At 47.1% G+C, this 22,007-nt stretch overlaps 1 protein-coding gene across 1 annotated transcript in view; it reads left to right on the top strand.

Moving 5' to 3' along the window:
• The window catches only part of LOC110170954 (excitatory amino acid transporter 5-like), a 37,957-nt gene extending 18,274 nt beyond the window's left edge, over positions 1 to 19,683 (top strand). Inside the window, exons 3-11 of the mRNA XM_055153115.1 lie at positions 3,681 to 3,699; positions 3,813 to 4,060; positions 4,404 to 4,509; positions 4,599 to 4,725; positions 8,518 to 8,751; positions 13,537 to 13,791; positions 17,476 to 17,544; positions 18,235 to 18,700; positions 19,495 to 19,683. Coding sequence (XP_055009090.1) covers positions 3,681 to 3,699; positions 3,813 to 4,060; positions 4,404 to 4,509; positions 4,599 to 4,725; positions 8,518 to 8,751; positions 13,537 to 13,791; positions 17,476 to 17,544; positions 18,235 to 18,700; positions 19,495 to 19,683 — 1,713 coding nt within the window. The remainder of the gene's footprint in view (positions 1 to 3,680; positions 3,700 to 3,812; positions 4,061 to 4,403; positions 4,510 to 4,598; positions 4,726 to 8,517; positions 8,752 to 13,536; positions 13,792 to 17,475; positions 17,545 to 18,234; positions 18,701 to 19,494) is intronic.
• Positions 19,684 to 22,007: the final 2,324 nt, after the last annotated feature.

Here is a 22,007-nt window from a genome sequence, read left to right as displayed (position 1 = left end):
TCGTCCTTCCTCCTCTCTCCTCCTCCTCCTCGTCCTCTCTCCTCCTCCTCCTCCTCTCCTCTCCTCCTCTCTCCCTCCTCGTCCTCCTCCTCTCCTCCTCCTCCTCCTCCTCTCTTCCTCCTCGTCCTCCCTCTCCTCCTCCTCCTCCTCCTCCTCGTCTCCTCCTCCTCCTCCTCTCCTCCTCCTCCTCCTCCTCCTCCTCCTCCTCCTCCTCCTCCCTCCTTCTCCCTCCTCCTCCTCTCTCTCCTCGTCCTCCTCGTCCTCCTCCTCCTCCTCCTCCTCTCCTCCTCCTCTCTCCTCCTCCTCCCTCCTCCTCCTCCTCCTCCTCGTCCTCCTCCTCGTTCCTTCCTTCCTCCTCCTCTCTCCTCCTCCTCCTCCTCTCCTCCTCCTCCTCCTCCTCGTCCTCCTCCTCCTCCTCTCCTCCTCCTCCTCTCCTCCTCTCCTCCTCTTCCTCTCTCCTCCTCCTCCTCCTCTCCTCGTCCTCTCCTCCTCCCTCCTCTCTCCTCCTCCTCCTCCTCCTCCTCCTCGTCCTCCTCCTCCTTCCTCCCTCCCTCTCCTCCTCCTCTCTCCTCCTCCTCCTCTCTCCTCCTCTCCTCGTCCTCCCTCGTCCTCCTCCTCCTCCCTCCTCCTCCCTCCTCCTCCTCCTCCTCCTCCTCGTCCTCTCCTCTCCTCGTCCTCCTCTCCTCCTCCTCCTCCTCCTCCTCCTCCTCCTCGTCCTCCTCCTCCTCCCTCCTCCTCCTCTCCTCCTCCTCTCTCCTCCTCCTCTCCTCCTCGTCCTCCTCCTCTCCTCTCTCGTCGTCCTCCTCCTCGTCCTCTCTCGTCCTCCTCTCGTCCTCCTCGTCCTCCTCCTCGTCTCATCCTCCTCCTCCTCCTCCTCCTCCTCCTCCTCCTCCTTCCTCCTCCTCCTCCTCCTCCTCCTCCTCCTCCTCCTCCTCCTCCTCCTCCCTCTCCTCTTCCTCCTCCTCTCCTCCTCGTCTCCTCCTCGTCCTCTCGTCCTCCTCGTCCTCCTCGTCCTCCTCCTCCCTCCTCCTCCTCCTCCTCCTCCTCGTCCTCCTCCTCCTCCTCCTCCTCCTCCTCCTCGTCCTCCTCCTCGTCCTCCTCTCTCCTCTCCTCCTCTCTCTCCTCCTCCTCCTCCTCCTCCTCGTCCTCCTCGTCCTCCTCCTCCTCCTCCCTCCTCCTCTTCCTCCTCGTCTCTGTTGTGTCATGTTTCTGTGGGGGTCTGTGTTCACTGGAGCCTGTGTTTTTCCAGCTGGTCATTTGGACTAATCCACGTCTCAATCATGTTGTGTCTAAATCCGTGTGTGTGTTTGAACGATTAAAGAAACAGTCTGTGGAGGCTCCTTCTGCTGCTCTAATCTGCTCCACACAACCACACAAAGACACAAAGACACAAAGACACAAAGACCCCGCTGGACTTTCACTGTCGACTGTCAAAAGGATCGAAAACACAAACACTAAACTCATTTATCACAAGTGTTGATACTAAAATAAAAGTTCCATGTTCAGGACAAAGCAGAACCTGAATGTGTTTAGAAGAATCTGGAACTGGACCAGAACAAGTGTAAGACACAGAGTCGAGAATACACACACGGACCTGGTTTAGACCTGTTTAGGGTTTAGACTGGGTTTAGACCTTGTTAGACCTGGTTTAGACCTGTTTAGACCTGGTTAGACGGTTTAGTGGTTTAGACCTGGTTTAGACCCTGTTTAGACCTTGTTTAGACCTGGTTTAGACCTCTGGTTTAGACCTGGTTTAGACCTGGTTTAGATCCTGGTTTAGACTGGTTTAACTGGTTTAGACTGGTTTAGACCTGGTTTAGACCTGGTTTTAGATCTGGTTTTAGACCCTGGTTTAGACCTGGTTTAGACCTGGTTTAGATCTGGTTTAGACCTGTTTAGACATTTAGACCTTGTTTAGATCTGTTTAGACCTGGTGAGACCTGGTTTAGATCTGGTTTAGATCTGGTTTAGATTTGTTAATCTGGTTTAGATCTGGTTTAGAGACCTGTTTAGACCTTTTTAGACCTGGTTTAGGGTTTAGACCTGGTTTAGACCTGGTTTAGACCTGGTTTAGATCCTGGTTTTAGATCTGGTTTAGACCTGGTTTAGACAGACTGGTTTAGATATGGTTTAGATCTGGTTTAGACCTGGTTTAGACCTGGTTTAGACCTGGTTTCTAGATGGTTTAGACCTGGTTTAGACCTCTGGTTTAGACCGGTTTAGACCTGGTTTAGATCTGTTTAGACCTGGTTTAGACTTGTTTAGATGGTTTAGGTTTAACTGGTTTAGATGGTTTAGACCTGGTTTAGATCTGGTTTAAAGACCTGGTTTAGACCTGGTTTAGACCTGGTTAACCTGGTTTAGACCTTTTAATCTGGTTTAGATCTGGTTTAGATCTGGTTTAGACCTGGTTTATACCTTGTTTAGAACCTGGACCTGGTTTAGATCTGGTTTAGAGTTTAGACCTGGTTTAGATCTGGTTTAGACCTGGTTAGACCTGGTTTAGACCTGGTTTAGATCTGGTTTTACACAGATATAAGGACACATGGGAATAGAAAAGAAAGTTCTACTGTTTAATGTGGAAAATCACAGGAGATTCTCTAAAGAAAAAGTTTTTTTTCCATCGTGGGACCAGGATCGGTCATGACACTTGCTGGTGTTAGATGATCGAGTTTTGTTGGCGTTAGATGATCGAGTTTTGTTGGCGTTAGATGATCGAGTTTTGCTGGTGTTAGATGATCGAGTTTTGCTGGTGTTAGATGATCGAGTTTTGCTGGTGTTAGATGATCGAGTTTTGCTGGCGAGTTTTTTGCTGTTAGATGATCGAGTTTTGCTGGTTTAGTTTTTGCTGGCGTTAGATGATTATTAGATGATCGAGTTTTGCTGGCGTTAGAAGATCGAGTTTTGCTGGCTTAGATGATCAGATGATCGAGTTTTGCTGGTGGAGATGCTGGCGTTAGATGATCGAGTTTTGCTGGCGTTAGAAGATCGTTTGTGGCGTTAGATGATGAGTTTTGTGGCGTTAGATGATCGAGTTTGCTGGTGTTAGATGATTTATCGAGTTTTTGTTTAGATGATCGAGTTTTGCTGGCGTTAGATGATCGAGTTTGCTGGTTTATGATCGAGTTTTTGCTGGCGTTAGAAGATCGAGTTTTGTTGGCGTTAGATGATCGAGTTTTGCTGGCGTTAGAAGATCGAGTTTTGCTGGTGTTAGATGATCGAGTTTTGCTGGCGTTAGAAAGATCGAGTTTTGCTGGCGTTAGATGATCGAGTTTTGCTGGCGTTAGAAGATCGAGTTTTGCTGGCGTTAGAATCGATCTGAGTTTTGCTTAGGATCGAGTTAGATGATCGAGTTTTGTTGGCGAGTTAGATGATCGAGTTTTTTGTTTTTAGATGCGAGTTTTGATGATTTTGATCGAGTTTTGCTGGCGTTAGATGATCGAGTTTTGTTGGCTGGTGATTAGATGATCGAGTTTTGCTGGCGTTAGATGATCGAGTTTTGCTGGTGTTAGATGATCGAGTTTTGCTGGTGTTAGATGATCGAGTTTTGTTGGCGTTAGATGATCGAGTTTTGTTGGCGTTAGATGATCGAGTTTTGTTGGCGTTAGATGATCGAGTTTTGCTGGCGTTAGATGATCGAGTTTTGCTGGCGTTAGATGATCGAGTTTTGTTGGTGTTAGATGATCGAGTTTTGCTGGTGTTAGATGATCGAGTTTTGCTGGCTTAGATGATCGAGTTTTGCTGGTGTTAGATTCGAGTTTTGCTGGCGTTAGAGATAGTTTGTGGCGTTAGATGAGTTTTGCTGGCGTTAGATGATCGAGTTTTGCTGGCGTTAGATGATCGAGTTTTGCTGGCGTTAGATGATCGAGTTTTGCTGGCGTTAGATGATCGAGTTTTGCTGGCGTTAGATGATCGAGTTTTGCTGGCGTTAGATGATCGAGTTTTGCTGGCGTTAGATGATCGAGTTTTGCTGGCGTTAGATGATCGAGTTTTGCTGGCGTTAGATGATCGAGTTTTGTTGGCGTTAGATGATCGAGTTTTGCTGGCGTTAGATGATCGAGTTTTGCTGGCGTGTTAGATGATCGAGTTTTGCTGGCGTTAGATGATCGAGTTTTGCTGGTGTTAGATGATCGAGTTTTGCTGGCGTTAGTTAGATGATCGAGTTTTGCTGGCGTTAGATGATCGAGTTTTGTGGTAGATGATCGAGTTTGTGGCGTTAGATGATCGAGTTTTGTTGGCGTTAGATGATCGAGTTTTGTTGGCGTTAGATGATCGAGTTTTGTTGGTGTTAGATGATCGAGTTTTGTTGGCGTTAGATGATCGAGGTGGGGAGTTGTGTGCGTTGGGGAAACTCTGGGTCTAAATCCTAAACATGTTTGTTTGTTTGTTGTGGTGTTCTTCAGGTGCAGACGGTGTTGAAGATCGTCCCTGTGTCTGTGTCAAACCAGACGGAGCCTCTGCTGGTCGGGAAGAAGAAACTGGAGAACAAGTGGGGCATGAACGTCCTGGGTAGGTTTAAACCCCGGGTCAAGTCCTGGTCTAGTCCTGGTCTAGTCCTGGTCTAGTCCTGGTCTTTACCTCCTCCTGTTTGTCTTTAGGTCTGATCGGGTTCTTCATCACCTTCGGGATCTGCATGAGTCGGATGGGAGAACGTGGACGCGTCATGTGCGACTTCTTCAACATCCTCAACGAGATCATCATGACCATGGTGTCCATGATCATGTGGTAAGACATCTGACGTAAACGTGACTGTTACCGCGGTAACCGTGGTGTCCATGATCATGTGGTAAGACATCTGACGTAAACGTGACTGTTACCGCGGTAACCGTGGTGTCCATGATCATGTGGGGAGACATCTGATGCATTGTCTCCGTCTTGAAGGCGTTTGGACTCGGTCTTGTCTCGGTCTTGAAGGAGTTTGGACTCGGTCTTGTCTCGGTCTTGAAGGCGTTTGGACTCGGTCTTGTCTCGGTCTTGAAGTCTTGAAGGCGTTTGGACTCGGTCTTGTCTTGGTCTTGAAGGCGTTTGGACTCGGTCTTGTCTCGGTCTTGAAGGCGTTTGGACTCGGTCTTGTCTCGGTCTTGAAGCCCTTGGACTCGGTCTTGTCTCGGTCTTGAAAGCCTTGGACTCGGTCTTGTCTCGGTCTTGAAAGCCCTTGGACTCGGTCTTGTCTCGGTCTTGAAAGCCCTTGGACTCGGTCTTGTCTCGGTCTTGAAAGCCCTTGGACTCGGTCTTGTCTCGGTCTTGAAAGCCCTTGGACTTGGTCTTGTCTCGGTCTTGAGGTCTGACACTCGACAAGTGATAAAATGGAGATAGATTCATAAAAACGTTGATTTATTTGTGCCAAAATAACTGCAAAATACAAAAAATATCCAAAAAGTACAAAGATGGTCTTGATTTGGTCTTGGTGGGCCGTGGTCTCGGTCTTGTCCTGGTCTCTAGACCCTGTGGTCTTGGACTGGTCTTGACTACAACACTAGTGAGGTCCACATAAGAGCAGAAAAAGAAAAATCCTCTGAACTCAAAACACAGAGAATTATGGTTTTGTTTTTGATTTTCACTAATGGGCAAGAATAAAGTTCAACCTCACGACTCCTGATTAAAAGGCCATTTTCTGATCTGTTTTACTGTCGTTTCCTCATCACAAACAGACCTGGAGTTGTTTTTTTTCATATACACATGTTTAACACACAAACCTTCACATTTAGCACGAGTTCTTCCCTCAAACTAAAAACACTCAGGAAATGTTCCACGGTGTTTTTAAAGAGCCACTAAACACCATAATTCTCTGTGTAGATGCGTCTGCAGTAGAAACATGTTTTGAGGAGGTATCAAACTTCAGAACCTGACTCGAAGCTCACAGGAGTCGGGTCTGTGGGATCTCGGACCTTTAAGCTCCCGTTTCCTCAGAAGTAAAACCTTGAAAGTCACATGTTTGTGTTTAATCTCGTGTCCAGAGAGAAAACAGACAGAACAGAACAGCTGGACTGAAGCACAGAGCCGCAGCGTCTTCACTGTCAACAGACGACGCAACGCTGAGCTCATGTAAACAAAGATAACACGGGCTAACGCGGGCTAATGCGAGCTAACACAGGCTAACGCAGGTTAACGCGGGCTAATGCGAGCTAACGCGGGTTAACGCGGGCTAATGCGAGCTAACACAACAGTCTAACACAAGTTAAAATGGGCTAACACAAACTAACACAGAATAACACAGGCTAACATGGGCTAATGCAGGCTAATGCGGGCTAACACAGGCTAACGCGGGCTAATGCGAGCTAACGCGGGTTAACGCGGGCGAATGCAGGCTAACACAACAGTCTAACACAAGTTAAAATGGGCTAACACAAAATAACACAGAATAACACAGGCTAACACGGGCTAACACAGACTAATGCAGGCTAATGTGGGCTAACACAGGCTAACACGGGCTAATGCAGGCTAATGTGGGCTAACACAGGCTAACACGGGCTAATGCGGGCTAATGTGGGCTAACACAGGCTAACACAGGCTAACACACAGGTGTCAAACATAAGGCCCGGGGGCCAGATCCGGCCCTCCAAGACCTTTAATCTGGCCCTCGGCTGATTTTATTTAATAATATTTTCTATTAAAATGTTGTTAATTTTCTGTGGTGTTTATCACAGCAGCGTCTCCAGCGTCTCTGTACGTGGCCCCTCCCACCAGAGCAGCACAAATGAAGACTTGTCTCTTTCCAAACGCTCTTAAAGGACGATCGTTTTGACTGTTGACCGTGACACCCTCATCAGAAAAATGTCCAACATGAGAAAAGTGGAGCCGAGTGCAGGATTTTACAACAAAAATTGACTTATTCCTATTTACAAAGAAGTTCATGTTAAAACTTTGTGTTGAAATTACATTTTTCTTAAAGTTTCAGGTTGTTCATAATATAATATTTTGTAAAAGAAAGAGTTCATCAATTCAAAAAGATTTCTGTAATAGATTTGTGTTTCTCTGCACAAATATTTGAACTTATTGTTATTTTTGGGGTTTATATGACATGAGTTTTCTGATCCGGACACTTTGGGATTAAAGTCGGTTGGACACGACGCCCGGAACAAAATGAGTTTGACTCTCCTGGACTAACACAGGCTAAAGGCTACGTGCTAACACACTCTCTACAACCAGGGTGAGCAGAATTTCAGAATAAAAAATTGGGACACCCCCGTTTTTTGTTTTGTTTTTGTTTTTGTTTTTTGGTGGTTGGTAGTAGTAAAATTGTGAAATTGTGCGTAATTAAGTAAAATTGTTCTGCACTCGGCCCATTCATGACCAACATGTGAGTCAGTATAGTCATATTTTGTGTGTGTTTTGGTCGTTTTTAAGCAGCTTTTCTGTATTTTACCAAAACTACTGACAGTTTATGTGTCTCTTTACTGTTGGCAGGGATCAAATTGGTCAAAAATAGGGACACCTGGGACATTTTTTGTATAAAACTGGGACAAATCACTGTAAAAAAATAAAAAACCAAATCACACACTACAGAACGGTCCACGTGCTTCATGTCCCTTTGGGGTAGTTCAGACTTATTTATTATTATTAAATAAGATTTTACTTTTTTTTTATTTTTATAATTATTTTTTCATTATTTCTGGTCTAGTTCCGTTTTAGCCCTTGTTTATTCCTGGTATAGTCCTAATTTATTGCTGGTTTAGACCTGGTTTAGTCCTGGTTTAGTCCTGATTTAGTTCTGGTTTAGCCTGGTTTAGTCCTGGTTTAGTCCTGCTTTAGTCCTGATTTATTCCTGGTTTAGTCCTGGTTTCTTCCTGGTTTAGACCTGGTTTAGTCCTGTTTTAGTCTTGATTAAGATCTGATTTTTTTCCTGGTTTAGTCTTGGTTTAGTCCTGGTTTAGACCTGGTTTAGTCCTGTTTTAGTCCTGCTTTAGTCCTGATTTATTCCTGGTTTAGTCCTGGTTTCTTCCTGGTTTAGTCCTGGTTTAGTCCTGGTTTGTTCCTGGTTTAGTCTTGGTTTAGTCCTGGTTTAGTCCTGATTTTTTTCCTGGTTTAGTCCTGGTTTAGTCTTGGTTTAGTCCTGGTTTAGTCCAAGTTTAGTCCTGATTTTTTTCCAGTTTAGTCCTGGTTTAGTCCTGGTTTAGTCCAAGTTTAGTCCTGGTTTGTTCCTGGTTTAGTCCTGGTTTACTCCTGGTTTAGTCCAAGTTTAGTCCTGATTTATACCTGGTTTAGTCCTGATTTTTTTCCTGGTTTAGTCCTGGTTTAGTCCTGGTTTGTTCCTGGTTTAGTCCTGGTTTAGTCCTGATTTATTCCTGGTTTAGTCCTGATTTTTTTCCTGGTTTAGTCCAAGTTTAGTTCTGATTTATTCCTGGTTTAGTCCTGATTTTTTTCCTGGTTTAGTCCTGGTTTAGTCCAAGTTTAGTCCTGGTTTGTTCCTGGTTTAGTCCTGGTTTAGTTCCTGGTTTAGTCCTGGTTTATTCCTGGTTTAGTCTGGTTTAGTCCTGGTTTAGTCCTGGTCCTCACTCTGTCCTGTGCCCGTTTCAGGTACTCCCCCGTGGGCATCGCGTCTCTGATCGCGGGGAAGATCGCCTCCATCGGGGACCTGGAGGTGGTGGCGCGTCAGCTGGGCATGTACATGGTGACGGTGATGGTGGGGCTGATGATCCACGGGGGGCTCATCCTGCCCGCCATCTTCTTCGCCATCACCCGGAAGAGCCCCCTCACCTTCTACTCGGGCATCTTCCAGGCCTGGATCACGGCTCTGGGCACGGCCAGCAGGTACCACCGCCCAAAACACGCACAACCCAGAACGCAACGCACAACGGGTCAAACGCTCCGGCTGAGGTGGCCCGGATTAAGACAAGACCGAGATCTGGAGATGGTCCCACTGCTCCTGACACGTTCAACCAGAGACTCTGAAGGACGGGTCAAATGCAGGTTTACTAGATTAGGGACGATTCATTATTTTTTCCGTGGGGCCACACGAGAAACGGAAAATATTGTGAAGGGCCAAATGTTTTACTTGATTCTGCGTAATATAAATTTTACGCACACGTCTTGATTTACATTTTGTGTCACTTTGTATGTGAATAAAAAAAAAAAAAAATCTAAAATAAAATAGTGCAGATTTAGTTCAGCTAAGAGGTAAAATTACGTATAAAATAGGTTTATTTTGTAATTCTAAATGAGCTTAAACGGGCGATCAGAGTCGACCAGATGAGAGCGGCTTAAATTCAGGACAGTGGATTTTTTTTTTTTTTTTTTGGAGGCTCAGAAATGTTGTCGCATTCTAAGTTGCTTTTTTTTTTTTTTTTTTTTTTTTTTTTTTTTACAAACACAAAAATCATGTTTACTAATAAAAACACTGAGTTTTAATAAATTATTTTGTTTACACACAAAATAGAAGAAAGAACAAAATAAAAAATGGTAAACTGGGGTCTTGAACCTGAAGCGTCCACAATAAAGATGAGGGACTACAAAACTAATAACCAGAGGTCAGGGCTTGCAAGTCGTGACTTGGACTTGAGTCACTATGACTTGATAAAATGGACTAAGACTTGGGACTTGACTCGAATTTGAGGCCTGTGACTTGAGAAACACTTTTAAATCTGAATTCTTTTTATTCTGACCGTAACGATTCACTCTAAGATCTTGTCAATGTCATGTCGATTTAAAAAAGAAAATATAACTAAATTAATTTCTACAACTCTCATTTACTCTATAAATACTCTTATAAAAAATATACTGTGATTTTTTAAGTACATTAATCTTAAAATTCATATAAATTGCAAAAATCTAAGCTATATTTGGGCACAGAACAGAGTGAGGACCTGAAACAGGCACAGGACAGAGTGAGGACCTGAAACAGAGGACAGAGTGAGGACCTGAAACGGGCACAGGACAGAGTGAGGACCTGAAACGGGCACAGGGTAGAGTGAGGACCTGAAACGGGTACAGGACAGAGTGAGGACCTGAAACGGGCACAGGACAGAGTGAGGACCTGAAATGGGCACAGGACAGAGTGAGGACCTGAAACGGGCAGAGGACAGAGTGAGGACCTGAAACGGGCAGAGGACAGAGTGAGGACCTGAAACGGGCACAGGACAGAGTGAGAACCTGAAACGGGCAGAGGACAGAGTGAGGACCTGAAACGGGCACAGGACAGAGTGAGGACCTGGGACGGGCACAGGACAGAGTGAGGACCTGAAACGGGCAGAGGACAGAGTGAGACGGACCTGAAACAGGCACAGGACAGAGTGAGGACCTGAAACGGGCAGAGGACAGAGTGAGGACCTGAAACGGGCAGAGGACAGAGTGAGGACCTGAAACGGGCAGAGGACAGAGTGAGGACCTGAAACGGGTACAGGACAGAGTGAGGACCTGAAACGGGCAGAGGACAGAATGAGGACCTGAAACGGGCAGAGGACAGAGTGAGGACCTGAAACGGGCAGAGGACAGAGTGAGGACCTGAAACGGGCAGAGAGGACCTGAAACGGGCAGTGAGGACCTGAAACGGGCAGAGGACAGAGTGAGGACCTGAAACGGGTACAGGACAGAGTGAGGACCTGAAACGGGTAGAGGACAGGACTAACTCATGTTCGTCACAAATGGGCCGAGTGCAGTAAAGTTTTCCTTAGTCGCGCTCTCGTTTCACAATTTTATTTTTACCAACCACGACAAACCGAGAGTGTCCCAGTTTCTGATTGCGAAAACGCGGTCCTGCGTCGAGCGGAGCAGGTGTGAACACTTGCGCAGCACATGTGTCTTTATGATGTGCAGCTGTTCCAGAATGTTTCGGAGAATGTTTCAGAGCTCTCGGAGGGACAGAGACGCAGCGCCGTGTTTACGAGCTCAAGACAACTGTGAGGACACACACCGGGTCACCGAAGAGCAACACTCAACAGAAACCAGGGCAAACATTCAGAAGTGTTGAAGTCAAATATGTTTCCTCCTTCTTTGCTGCCCACACTCAGGCGCGTTCTGCCAAATGGACTTGTTAGAGTTTTAACCGGGTTTTAGGAGTTTCCTTTTTTTTTATCATTTTGGTCCAAAGGTTAAAAAAAAAAAAAAAAGTGTGATGTGTAGTGATCTATACCAGAGTGCTGCAGTCCTGGTTTAGACCTGGTTTAGTCCTGGTTCAGTCCTGGTTTAGACCTGATTTAGGCCTGGTTAAGTCCTGGTTCAGTCTTGGTCCAGTCCTGGTTTAGTCCTGGTTTAGACCTGGTTTAAACCTGGTTAAGTCCGGGTTTAGTCCTGATTTAGACCTGGTTAACTCCTAGTTTAGACCTAGTTTAGACCTGGTTTAGTCCAGGTGTAGTCCTGATTTAGACCTGGTTCAGTCCTGGTTCAGTCCTCGTTAAGTCCTGGTTTAGACCTGGTTTAGACCTGGTTTAGACCTGGTTTAGACCTGGTGTAGTCCTGGTTTAGTCCTGGTTTAGTCCTGGTTTAGACCTGATTTAGGCCTGGTTAAGTCCTGGTTCAGTCCTGGTCGAGTCCTGGTTTAGTCCTGGTTTAGACCTGGTTCAGTCCTGGTTCAGTCCTGGTTAAGTCCTGGTTTAGACCTGGTTTAGACCTGGTTTAGTCCTGGTTTAGACCTGATTTAGACCTGGTTTAGACTTGGTTTAGTCCTAGTTTAGACCTGATTTAGACCTGGTTCAGTCCTGGTTAAGTCATGGTTTAGGCTTGGTTTAGACCTGGTTTAGACCTGGTGTAGTCCTGGTTTAGTCCTGGTTTAGACCTGATTTAGGCCTGGTTAAGTCCTGGTTCCGTCCTGGTCCAGTCCTGGTCCAGTCCTGGTTTAGTCCTAGTTTAGACCTGATTTAGACCTGGTTAAGTCCTGGTTTAGACCAAACAAAACAAAACACAACTCCAGCTCTGTCTTTGAGGAGGAAACAACATTAAAACACGAGTTCGAGAGTTTTAAAATGTCACAGATCATAACAACAGTGAAGACAAAAGTCAAAAACGTCAGCAGTTTCAGTCGTGTGGAGATCAGTGACTAAACGAGCCGCTCAGATTTTAAAAACCATTACGTCTGTTTGCGCTCAGGTCCATAAACCCGAAGTGACACGCAGAATCCTTCAGAGTTACAGGGTCTTAAGTCTGGATCAGTGCATCCGGACTCGGGCCTCGGCTCCGCTCCAGCACAACTGTCCGTTTGGCTCGATCTGAAGGATTATAAAGAAACACACAGAATCATGTCAACACTTCCTCTGAGAGTCTCCGAGGAGCAGCTCCGCTCGCTCAGGCTTTCACAGAAAAAAAAAAAACCCAACAACAACAACAGCTCGACAGACACGGCTCGTTTTACTCCACGCTGATCCCAAGAACATTAAACGGGGAATTACACTTGTACGGGGAATTAACTGTAACACTTAACAAAACAATAATTCATTTCGGTCAACTGGAAAAAAGTTTGTTTTACAGCGGCTGCTTCAGTTCAGGTCCAGCCAGACTGAAAACTCACCTCTTCTTTTTGGTTTTTAGTACAAGTCAGTCCGGTTATCTTAATGTTTTAATGTAGTTGTCACATGTTTTCTGTAAATATGTATATGTGACTGTTTCTTCTGTTTTTGTTGACTTTATCTGAAGCACTTTGGTCAGCTGAAGTTGGCAGTGAAGGAGCTTGAACAGGAGAGCTTTTTTGGTTATGTAGGCTTCTATAGGGGCCTGCGTGTGCCTTACTGTTTTTTTTTTTTTTTTCTACAGTGTAGGAATGTTGACAATGTTCTGGGTCTGGTGCAGGGATATTACATGTCTCTCTCTTTTTTTTTTTTTTTTTTACAGTGCGGGGACGGTACATGTCTCTTTTTTTTATAGTGGGGGGTGTGCATTATGTGTCTCTTTTTTACAGTGCAGGGGTGTTACATGTGTGTCAGTGCGGATGTTACGTGTTTGGGGTATTTTTTCAGTGCGGGACCTTACATGTTTTTAGTTTTTTTTTACAGTGTGGATGTTACATGTTTTGTTTTGTTTTGGGGGTTTTTTTACAGTTCAGGGCGTTACATGATTTTATTATTTTTTTACAGTGCAGATGTAACTTTTTTTTTTTTTTACAGTGCAGATGTAACTTTTTTCTTCTTTTTTTTACAGTGCAGGGCGTTACATTTTTATTTTTTTACAATGCGGATGTTAAGTTTTTTTTTTTTCAGTGCGGGACGTTTTTTTTTTACAGTATGGATGTTACATGTTTTGTTTTGTTTTTTTACAGTTCAGGGTGTTACATTTTTTTTCTTTTTACAGTTCAGGGCGTTACATGTTTTTTTTTTACAGTGTGGGTGTTCCTTTTTTTTTTTTTTTTTTTTTTTACAGTGCAGGGCGTTACATGTTTTTATTTTTTTTACAGTGTGGATGTTACATGTTTGTTTTTTTTACAGTGCAGGGATGTTACGGTGATGTGTTGTTGTTTTTTTTTTGTTGTTTTTCAGTGCCGAACATTACATGTTTGTTGTTGTTTTTTTCAGCGCCGGGACGTTGCCGGTGACGTTTCTTGTTTTTTTGTTGTTTTTTTCAGCGCCAGGATGTTGCCGGTGACGTTTCTTGTTTTTTTGTTGTTATTTTCAGCGCCGGGACGTTGCCGGTGACGTTCCGGTGTCTGGAGGAGGACCTGAAGATCGACAAACGGGTGACGCGCTTCGTGCTTCCGATCGGCGCCACCATCAACATGGACGGCACGGCGCTGTACGAGGCGGTGGCGGCCATCTTCATCGCCCAGATGAACGACATCACCCTGGACGGAGGACAGATCGTCACCGTCAGGTCAGAACCTCCCACTGCTCCTGCGGCGGTGGTGCCCACGAGCAACACACTCCCACTGCTCCTGCTGCGGTGGTGCCCACGAGCAACACACTCCCACTGCTCCTGCGGCGGTGGTGCCCACGAGCAACACACTCCCACTGCTCCTGCTGCGGTGGTGCCCACGAGCAACACACTCCCACTGCTCTGCGGCGGTGGTGCTCATGAGCAACACACTCCCACTGTTTCTGTTGGGAGTCTGTGGGGAGTAGTGTCGGGGCAGAAGGGCAGCCACGTCTTTGTCAATCAGCCCCAAGGCAACTGCGACAAAGGTTTATTTTTTTTCCAGAAGATGGCAAAAAAAATCACCTGTCCCCTCCCCCTCCTCACCTGTCCCCTCCCCTCCTCACCTGTCCCCTTCCCCTCCACAACTGTCCCTCCCCTCCTCACCTGTCCCCTCCCCTCCTCAACTGTCCCCTCCCCCTCCCTCAACTGTCCCCTCCCCCTCCTCACCCTGTCCCCTCCCCTCCTCACCTTCCCCTCCCCTTCTCACCTGTCCCCTCCCCCTCCTCAACTGTCCCCTCCCCTTCTCACCTTTCCCCTCCCCCTTCTCACCTGTCCCCTCCCCTCCTCACCTGGACCCTACTAATTACAGTTGTAGCTTTAAATCTGTTTCGTTTGACCTGTTTTGAGCTTAATTGTCTTCTGCAGGGTTAAATACTGAAGGATGGGTCAAATGCAGATTTAACTAGTGAAGGATGGGTCAAATGTAGGTTTAAATATAGAAGAATGGGTCAAATGTAGGTTTAAATACTGAAGGACAGATCAAATGCAGGTTTAAATATTGAGGGATGGGTCAAATGTAGGTGTAACCGAGAGACACTGGAGGACGGGTCAAGTGCAGATTTAACCGAGACACTGAATAATGGGCATAATGCAGTTGAGCTGAGACAGTGAAAGATGGGTCAAATGCAGGTTTAAATACTGAAGGATGGGTCAAATGCAGGTTTGACCCAGAGATACTGAAGGATGGGTCAAATGCATGTTTAATGTAAAGACAATTAGGAATGGGTCAAATGCAGGTCTAACCTAGAGATACTGAGGGATGGGTCAAGTGCAGATTTAACCGAAACACTGAATAATGGGCATAATGCAGTTTTATCCCTGAGACACTGAAGGATGGGTCAAATGCAGGCTTAAATACTGAAGGTTGGATCAAACGCAGGTTTAGATACAGAAGAATGGGTCAAATGCAGGTTTAAATATCAAGATATGGATCAAATGCAGGTTTAAAAACAGAAGGATTGGTCAAATGCAGGTTTAAATACTGAAGGATGGGTCAAATGCAGGTTCAAATGTTGTGGGATGGGTCAAATACAGGTTTAAATATTGACAGATGGATCAAATGCAGGTCTAACCCAGAGATACTGCAGGATGGGTCAAGTGCAGATTTAACTGAGACACTGAATAATGGGCCTAATGCAGTTTTATCCCTGAGACACTGAAGGATGGGTCAAATGCAGGTTTAAATACAGAAGAATGGGTCAGTGCAGGTTTAAATACTGAAGGGTGGGTCAAATGCAGGTTTAAATATTGAGGGATGGATCAAATTCAGGTCTAACCCAAAAACACTTAAGGATGGGTCAAATGCAGAGAATGAATTTCCCTCCTGAGGCGTTAATAAAGTGTTTTTTTTCCACCGTAAAGCTCCAGGACTGTGATTGTCTGACATTGTGATCGTTGCATTTGACCCAGTTTCGGCTCGGAGTGACCTCACAGTTGTTGTTGTGTGTTGCTGTACTCCCCCAGACCCCCGGGGGAGCTGTTCGGTTTGCGTTTCGTTGTCGTCTCCTGACAACAGTAAATCGCGGGCAGAGATCAGAACGTCGCTTCATCGTTTTGTGGTTTTGTTTTAATTGAAGCCGTGTTTTTGGCCCGGGTTTGGCTCGGGTTTGGCTCTCGCGGTTTCTCGTCGCTCCGGGATGTTTACCGAACTCCAACTTTGAAATGTCGTTTGGTTGAATCATCTCCGCCGCTGATGTCTGTGTTTTCCATGTGTAACGTGTTAATCTCAATAATGTCCCACTTAGGGCTCCGTACTGTCGTGTTTTCATTAGTGTTTTAAGATCGTTTAAAGCCACAGTCTGGGACATCTGTGTGTTATTGTGGCCGTCACACAAACAGCATTCCACACAGAACATGAAACAAACCAGAGACTCAAACGGTTCAAACGAGAGGAAACGACATCCACGAGAGGAAGCAGCAGACGTCCACACACTCAGGCTCTTTTGTTTCAGTCTCCTGCATAAAAACCTCTTGAGAACACCTGGTTCCACCGAGTGATGTCATGAGGTGATAATCCACCAAGTGTTTATATTGTTTTTAAAGTTCATCAAAATTGAGTTTCCTCTTTATTCCTCTTTAAGTCTTTATTGTGAAAAATTACATCAGTCTAAGTAGAGACTCTCAGACTTCCTTCACCCCAGACACTTCCTCCAGCTCCTCCAGGAGGGACCTGAGGTGTTCCCAGTCCAGTCCAGAGACATCGTCCCTCCAGTGTGTCCTGGGTCTTCCTCAGGGTCTCCTCCTGGTGGGACATGAACACCTCCTGAGGGACACGTCCAGGAGGCATCAGAACAGACGTCCTCCCCTCAGACGCTCCTCTCCACGTGGAGGAGCAGCGGCAGACAGAGCGACTGTGTCACTTCAGACGCTGCATCTGTCCACATGTTTTGAGACATGGAATATGTCATTTAATTGTTTCAAATCTAAATTAATTATTTTAAAGCCTTTCTGGCGCTGATGAAAGTCTGAACAAATGTACACGACCAAACAGCAGGTTTAAAGGGGTTGAAGACCTTTCATTCAGGGTTCCCAAGGTCAGGGAAATCCTGGAAAAGTCATGGAAATTGAAAAAGTCATTTTCCTGGTCTGGAAAAGTCATGGAAAAGTTTAGAATTTTCTTCAGTGAAAAAGAGGTTGAACCCTGTTCATTGATGCTTGCGGCTGTAAGTGTCTCTTATGGTGACAGACGAAAGTTCAGTGTCCTGCAGCAGTTTGACCCTTTACAAACTGAAGCTCGTGTGGAGGAGATAGAATTAGTTGTGATGCTCTTCCCTCCTCATAGCCTCACCTGCCTCACCTGTCTCACCTGTCTCACCTGTCTCACCTGTCTCACCTGTCTCACCTGTCTCACCTGCCTCACCTGTCTCACCTGTCTCACCTGTCTCACCTGCTCTCACCTGTCTCACCTGTCTCACCTGTCCTCACCTGTCTCACCTGCCTCACCTGCTCTCTGCCTCACCTGTCTCACCTGCCTCTCACCTGCCTCTCTCACCTGTCACCTCACTGTCTGCCTCACCTGTCTCACCTGTCTCACCTGTCTCACCTGCCTCTCACCTGCCTGCCTCACCTGTCTCTCACCTCTCACCTGTCTCACCTGTCTCACCTGTCTCACCTGTCTCACCTGTCTCACCTGTCTCACCTGCCTCACCTGTCTCACCTGTCTCACTGTCCTCACCTGTCTCACCTGTCTGTCTCATGTCACCTGTCTCACCTGTCTCACCTGTCTGTCTGTCTCACCTGTCTCACCTGTCTCACCTGTCTCACCTGTCTCACCTGTCTCAACCTGTCTCACCTGTCTCACCTGCTCACCTGTCTCACCTGCCTCACCGTCTCACCTGTCTCACCTGTCTCACCTGTCTCACCTGTCTCACCTGTCTCACCTGTCTCACCTGCTCGGTCTCTGTGTCTCACGTCTCATGTCTCACTGATCCTGACCGCCGTGGGTCTGCCCACGCAGGACATCAGCCTCCTCATCGCCGTCGACTGGCTCCTGTGAGTAACACATGTCTGGTCGATGTGAGGGAGGACCAGGCCGCTGTGAGTTTAGACTTAGACTATTGATCCACAAGGGAAATTACATACACTTTACTTTTTATTCTGCGTTTAGACAAGTGTTTTCGGGAGGAAATTTGCTTGCATACGGTGACGCAAAAGTGTGTGGAATTCGATTGTGTTCATGCCAGGTTTCTGTGTCCTGTTTGTTTGTGATGTAAAGCACATCTGACCAGAGTTTTGCGTCTTGGGCAGTGTAGACGGAAAGTGGAGTTTATTCAACTTTTGGTGGTTTCAGATTTTTGCGTTTTTAAGGAACAAAAACACCGTCACCGTCTAAACATAAAATATGATGATAAATCATTTTGTTGTTTTTACCTGCACGTGTTCTCGTGTGAACAGAACCTTAAGTTTTGCTCTTTCTTCTCTTGATAGTTGTGGATAAATTGTTCATGAATCTGCTGGAGAATACGACACATTTACACACACATTTTTACACAGAAAAACATTAACTGGAAGTGACGTTTACCGACATCGTGGCACTTTCTGTTGTTGTGAAAAAGTTTTATTCTGTAAAGTAAAACTGATAAAGTGTTTTTCATATTAAACCTTGTTGAGTTTTGGAGTGTGATTCATCTGTGCACTTCTCCTTCCACATGCTGCCCTCTGACCTCTGACCTCTGACCTCAGTGACAGGATGCGCACGTCCATAAACGTGGTGGGCGACTCGTTCGGCGCCGGGATCGTGGACCACCTGTCGAAGGCGGAGCTGGCGGAACTCGACGCCGCTGAGCTGCAGCTGACGGCGCCGGCGGTGGAGACGCCGGCGGAGGCGCCCGCAGAGGGGGACGAGCTAGACTTCGTGCCCCCTCCCCCCGTCCTCACCGAGCTGGAGCTGGTGGACCCTGTGCGCCCGCCCGAGCTGCCGCCCCGCTCCCCCCGCCCGCCCAAACTCAACCACCACACGCTGTCGCAGCACTCGGCCACGTACTCGCCCGCCTGCTGCTCCGTCCGCTCGCCGTCCCCTCGCTCCATACGCTCACCCTCCCCCCGCTCCCTCTGCTCACACTCCCCCCGGCCGTTCCGCACCCACTCCCCCCACCTCCTCCGGCGAGCCGAGGCCGGGTACTGCGCCCTGCCCAGCTGCGACAACCAGGTACCTCAACTTTTATCAATGGAAACCTTTAACAGGCCTAAAGCACTTTTACTGGACCTATACCACTTTTACTGGACCTATAGTAGCACCTTTATCGGACTTATTGCACCTTTACCGATTTTATAACACTTACCGGGCTTATAGGCCTATACTGTTGCACCTTTACTAGGCCTATAACAACTTTATTGGGTCTATAGCACCTTTACCAGACTTATAGCACCTTTACTGGGTCTATAGCACCTTTACCAATCTTATAGTATACTATACTTTTACCGGGTTTATAGCACCTTTGCTGGGCTTATAGTAGCACCTTTACCAGGCCTATACAGTTGCACCTTTACCAGACCTATAATTCCTTTACTGGGCCTATTGCACCTTTACTGGACATATAGTAGCACCTTTACAGGGCCTATAACAACTTTATTGGGCCTATAGCACCTTTACCGGACCTACAGTGCCTTTACCGGGCTTATAGCACCTTTACCGATCCTATAGCACTTTTACCAGGCCTATACCATTGCACCTTTACTGAACCTATAGCACCTTTACCAATGTAAACCTTTACCAGATCTATAGTAACACCTTTACCTGACTTATAGCACCTTTACCGAACCTATAGTAGCACCTTTATCGGGCCTACAGCACCTTTACCAGGTCTATAGCACCTTTCTGCATTCATTTATACGTGCATTGTGTCTCCACGGTAACTGCTAAACATTCCACCACAGAGACACATGTAGAACACCCCCAGCCTGTCGCCACATTCTCTGATTTGTTCTCGGTGTGTTCCTCAGATTCTGCCGCGGCCGCGTTCCTTCAGAGCAATAGAGCGTGACCGAGAGCGCGAGCGTCTGCGGCGAGAGAGCGAGACGGAGGACGACGACGACCGCGACATCAGAGTGTTGGACCTGAGCGACGGCGAGGAGAGCGACGACACGGCGTATGACCGGAGACACGCCCTCTCGTCATGTGACCTGCCCTGACCCCGGAGACACGCCCCCTCGCCACGTGACCCCGGAGACACGCCCCCTCGCCACGTGACCCCGGAGACACGCCCCTCGCCACGTGACCCCGGAGACACGCCCTCTCGTCATGTGACCTGCCCTGACCCCGGAGACACGCCCCCTCGCCACGTGACCCCGGAGACACGCCCTCTCGTCACGTGACCCCGGAGACACGCCCCTCGCCACGTGACCCCGGAGACACGCCCCCTCGCCACGTGACCCTGGAGACACGCCCTCTCGTCATGTGACCTGCCCTGACCCTGGAGACACGCCCCCTCGCCACGTGACCCCGGAGACACGCCCTCCTGATGTTCCTCACAGGAAGTGATCACGGCTCTGGTTCCAGTTAACTTTCTATTGAAAATCCGTGGCTCCTCTCTCTGCACCTGTTGCCGTCAGACTCATTGTTTTGGTCTAAATTGTTCGTGTTCATCGTCTCGACATGATCCTGGGTTTGGAACTGAAATTACAAAATGGAACTCGGCTCTAAATTATCTGCTGTAACTGCTGGACTCGATTAGCTTCATTTGGCTGAAGCTGAACTCTGTAGGTGATGTTGCACTCAGTCCTCGTTTATATTCAGTCTGTGGACCAAATCCAACTCCTGTCACCTGCCCCTGTCCTGTCACCTGCCCCTGTCCTGTCACCTGCCCCTGTCCTGTCACCTGCCCCTGTCCCTGCCCTGTCCTGTCACCTGCCCCTGTCCTGCCACCTGCCCCTGTCCTGTCACCTGCCCCTGTCCTGTCACCTGCCCCTGTCCTGCCCCTGTCCTGTCACCTGCCCCTGTCCTGTCACCTGCCCCTGTCCTGCCCCTGTCCTATGGCCATGCCAAAGCTCACTGAACTCTGCTTCTGATTGGTTGAGCTTCAGGCTCGACTGAAACATGATCTGAAGTGAAGAGTAACAGGTTCATGTTTTTAGCTGCACAGTTCCACTGTTCATCAGTGACAACAGGAACCATCACATGAACCTTTTTTCTCATGTCACATATTGATGACCTGATGTGTCATGTGACGTGATGGTCACATGACACACTGAAGTGTGTTCTAGGTCGGCCTCACCTGACCTACGACAGGAAAACAGTTATTGGCAACAAACTGGTTTTAGATGTGAAAATAAATAATATAATGTGTCGACTGAACAGAACTAAACAGAATCATCCGACCAATTATCAACACTGAAGTTTTAATGAACAACAGACGCAGTGATCAAATGTCAATAATGTCGGCCTGTTATAGGCCTGTTGTAAGTCTCCACGAGAGTTCAACAATAAAACTGTTGATCAAACACAAGCATGTGAAGTGCAGTCGAGGAGCAGAGGCAAATGCATCAAGAACAATAACAAAGAATAACAGAGCCTCTAATGTAATAAATAATATAAACCTGCATTTACTGAGTGTTTCATCCCATTCAAACTTCATCATCAGCTCCTGATGAAGTTTGAAGTTAAAACAATCAGAAGCAGAGTTCAGTGAACTTTGGCATGGCCATAGTACGATTTGTGAATCTGCTTTCTGACCTCCGACCCGCCCCTGTCCTGACCTCCGACCCGCCCCTGTCCTGACCTCCGACCCGCCCCTGTCCTGACCTCCGACCCGCCCCCGTCCTGACCTCCGACCCGCTCCTGTCCTGACCTCCGACCCGCTCCTGTCCTGACCTCTGACCTGCTCCTGTCTTGGCAGACGGACCTGTCCCTGCGGTGGAGGCGCTGACAGAGTCTAAACTTGTTGTTGTGTCTCTGAGCAGAATCTGCACAAACTTTTCTCTGGCAACAAACTGAACTGTTTTCATATGACCCACAATCCTTTGCTGTTCTTCTCTGTTCTGTCGTCTTGTGTCCTCCTCAGATCAGCTGTTTTAACAGAGGAAAGAGCAGCTCTGTGTCTGTGTCTCATTATTTAAAAATGTGAAGTTTCTTTAACACATTTAAACATTTTAATTCTCTCAGTGTTTGTGGGACAGAAGAGGAGCCCGAGTCACTGCAGAAGGAAACATAACGTTTCTGTGTCTATGCAACGGCATGAAGCTGTTTTCACATTTGCACCAAAAATTATGAACAAATATTTTTGTATTCCTCCTTTCACGCCCTGCGATCCTCCCCTTAGTCTGGATGTGCTCGTCCGTTTTGGTCGCAGTTTGTTTCGTCGGGTCGCGGTTTGTTTTGTTGAGTCGCGGTTTGTTTTGTCGGGTCGCGGTTTGTTTTGTCGGGTCGCGGTTTGTTTCGTCGGTTCGGTTTGTTTTGTCGGGTCGCGGTTTGTTTTGTTGAGTCGCGGTTTGTTTTGTCGGGTCGCGGTTTGTTTCGT

The sequence above is a fragment of the Boleophthalmus pectinirostris genome, unplaced genomic scaffold (assembly GCF_026225935.1).
Source record: "Boleophthalmus pectinirostris isolate CB_2022bp ecotype Guang Dong unplaced genomic scaffold, ASM2622593v1 HiC_scaffold_17, whole genome shotgun sequence".
NCBI classification, from domain to species: domain Eukaryota; kingdom Metazoa; phylum Chordata; class Actinopteri; order Gobiiformes; family Gobiidae; genus Boleophthalmus; species Boleophthalmus pectinirostris.
The sequence above is the reverse complement of the archived record's forward strand: the minus strand, read 5'-3'. Positions and strand labels throughout refer to the sequence as shown.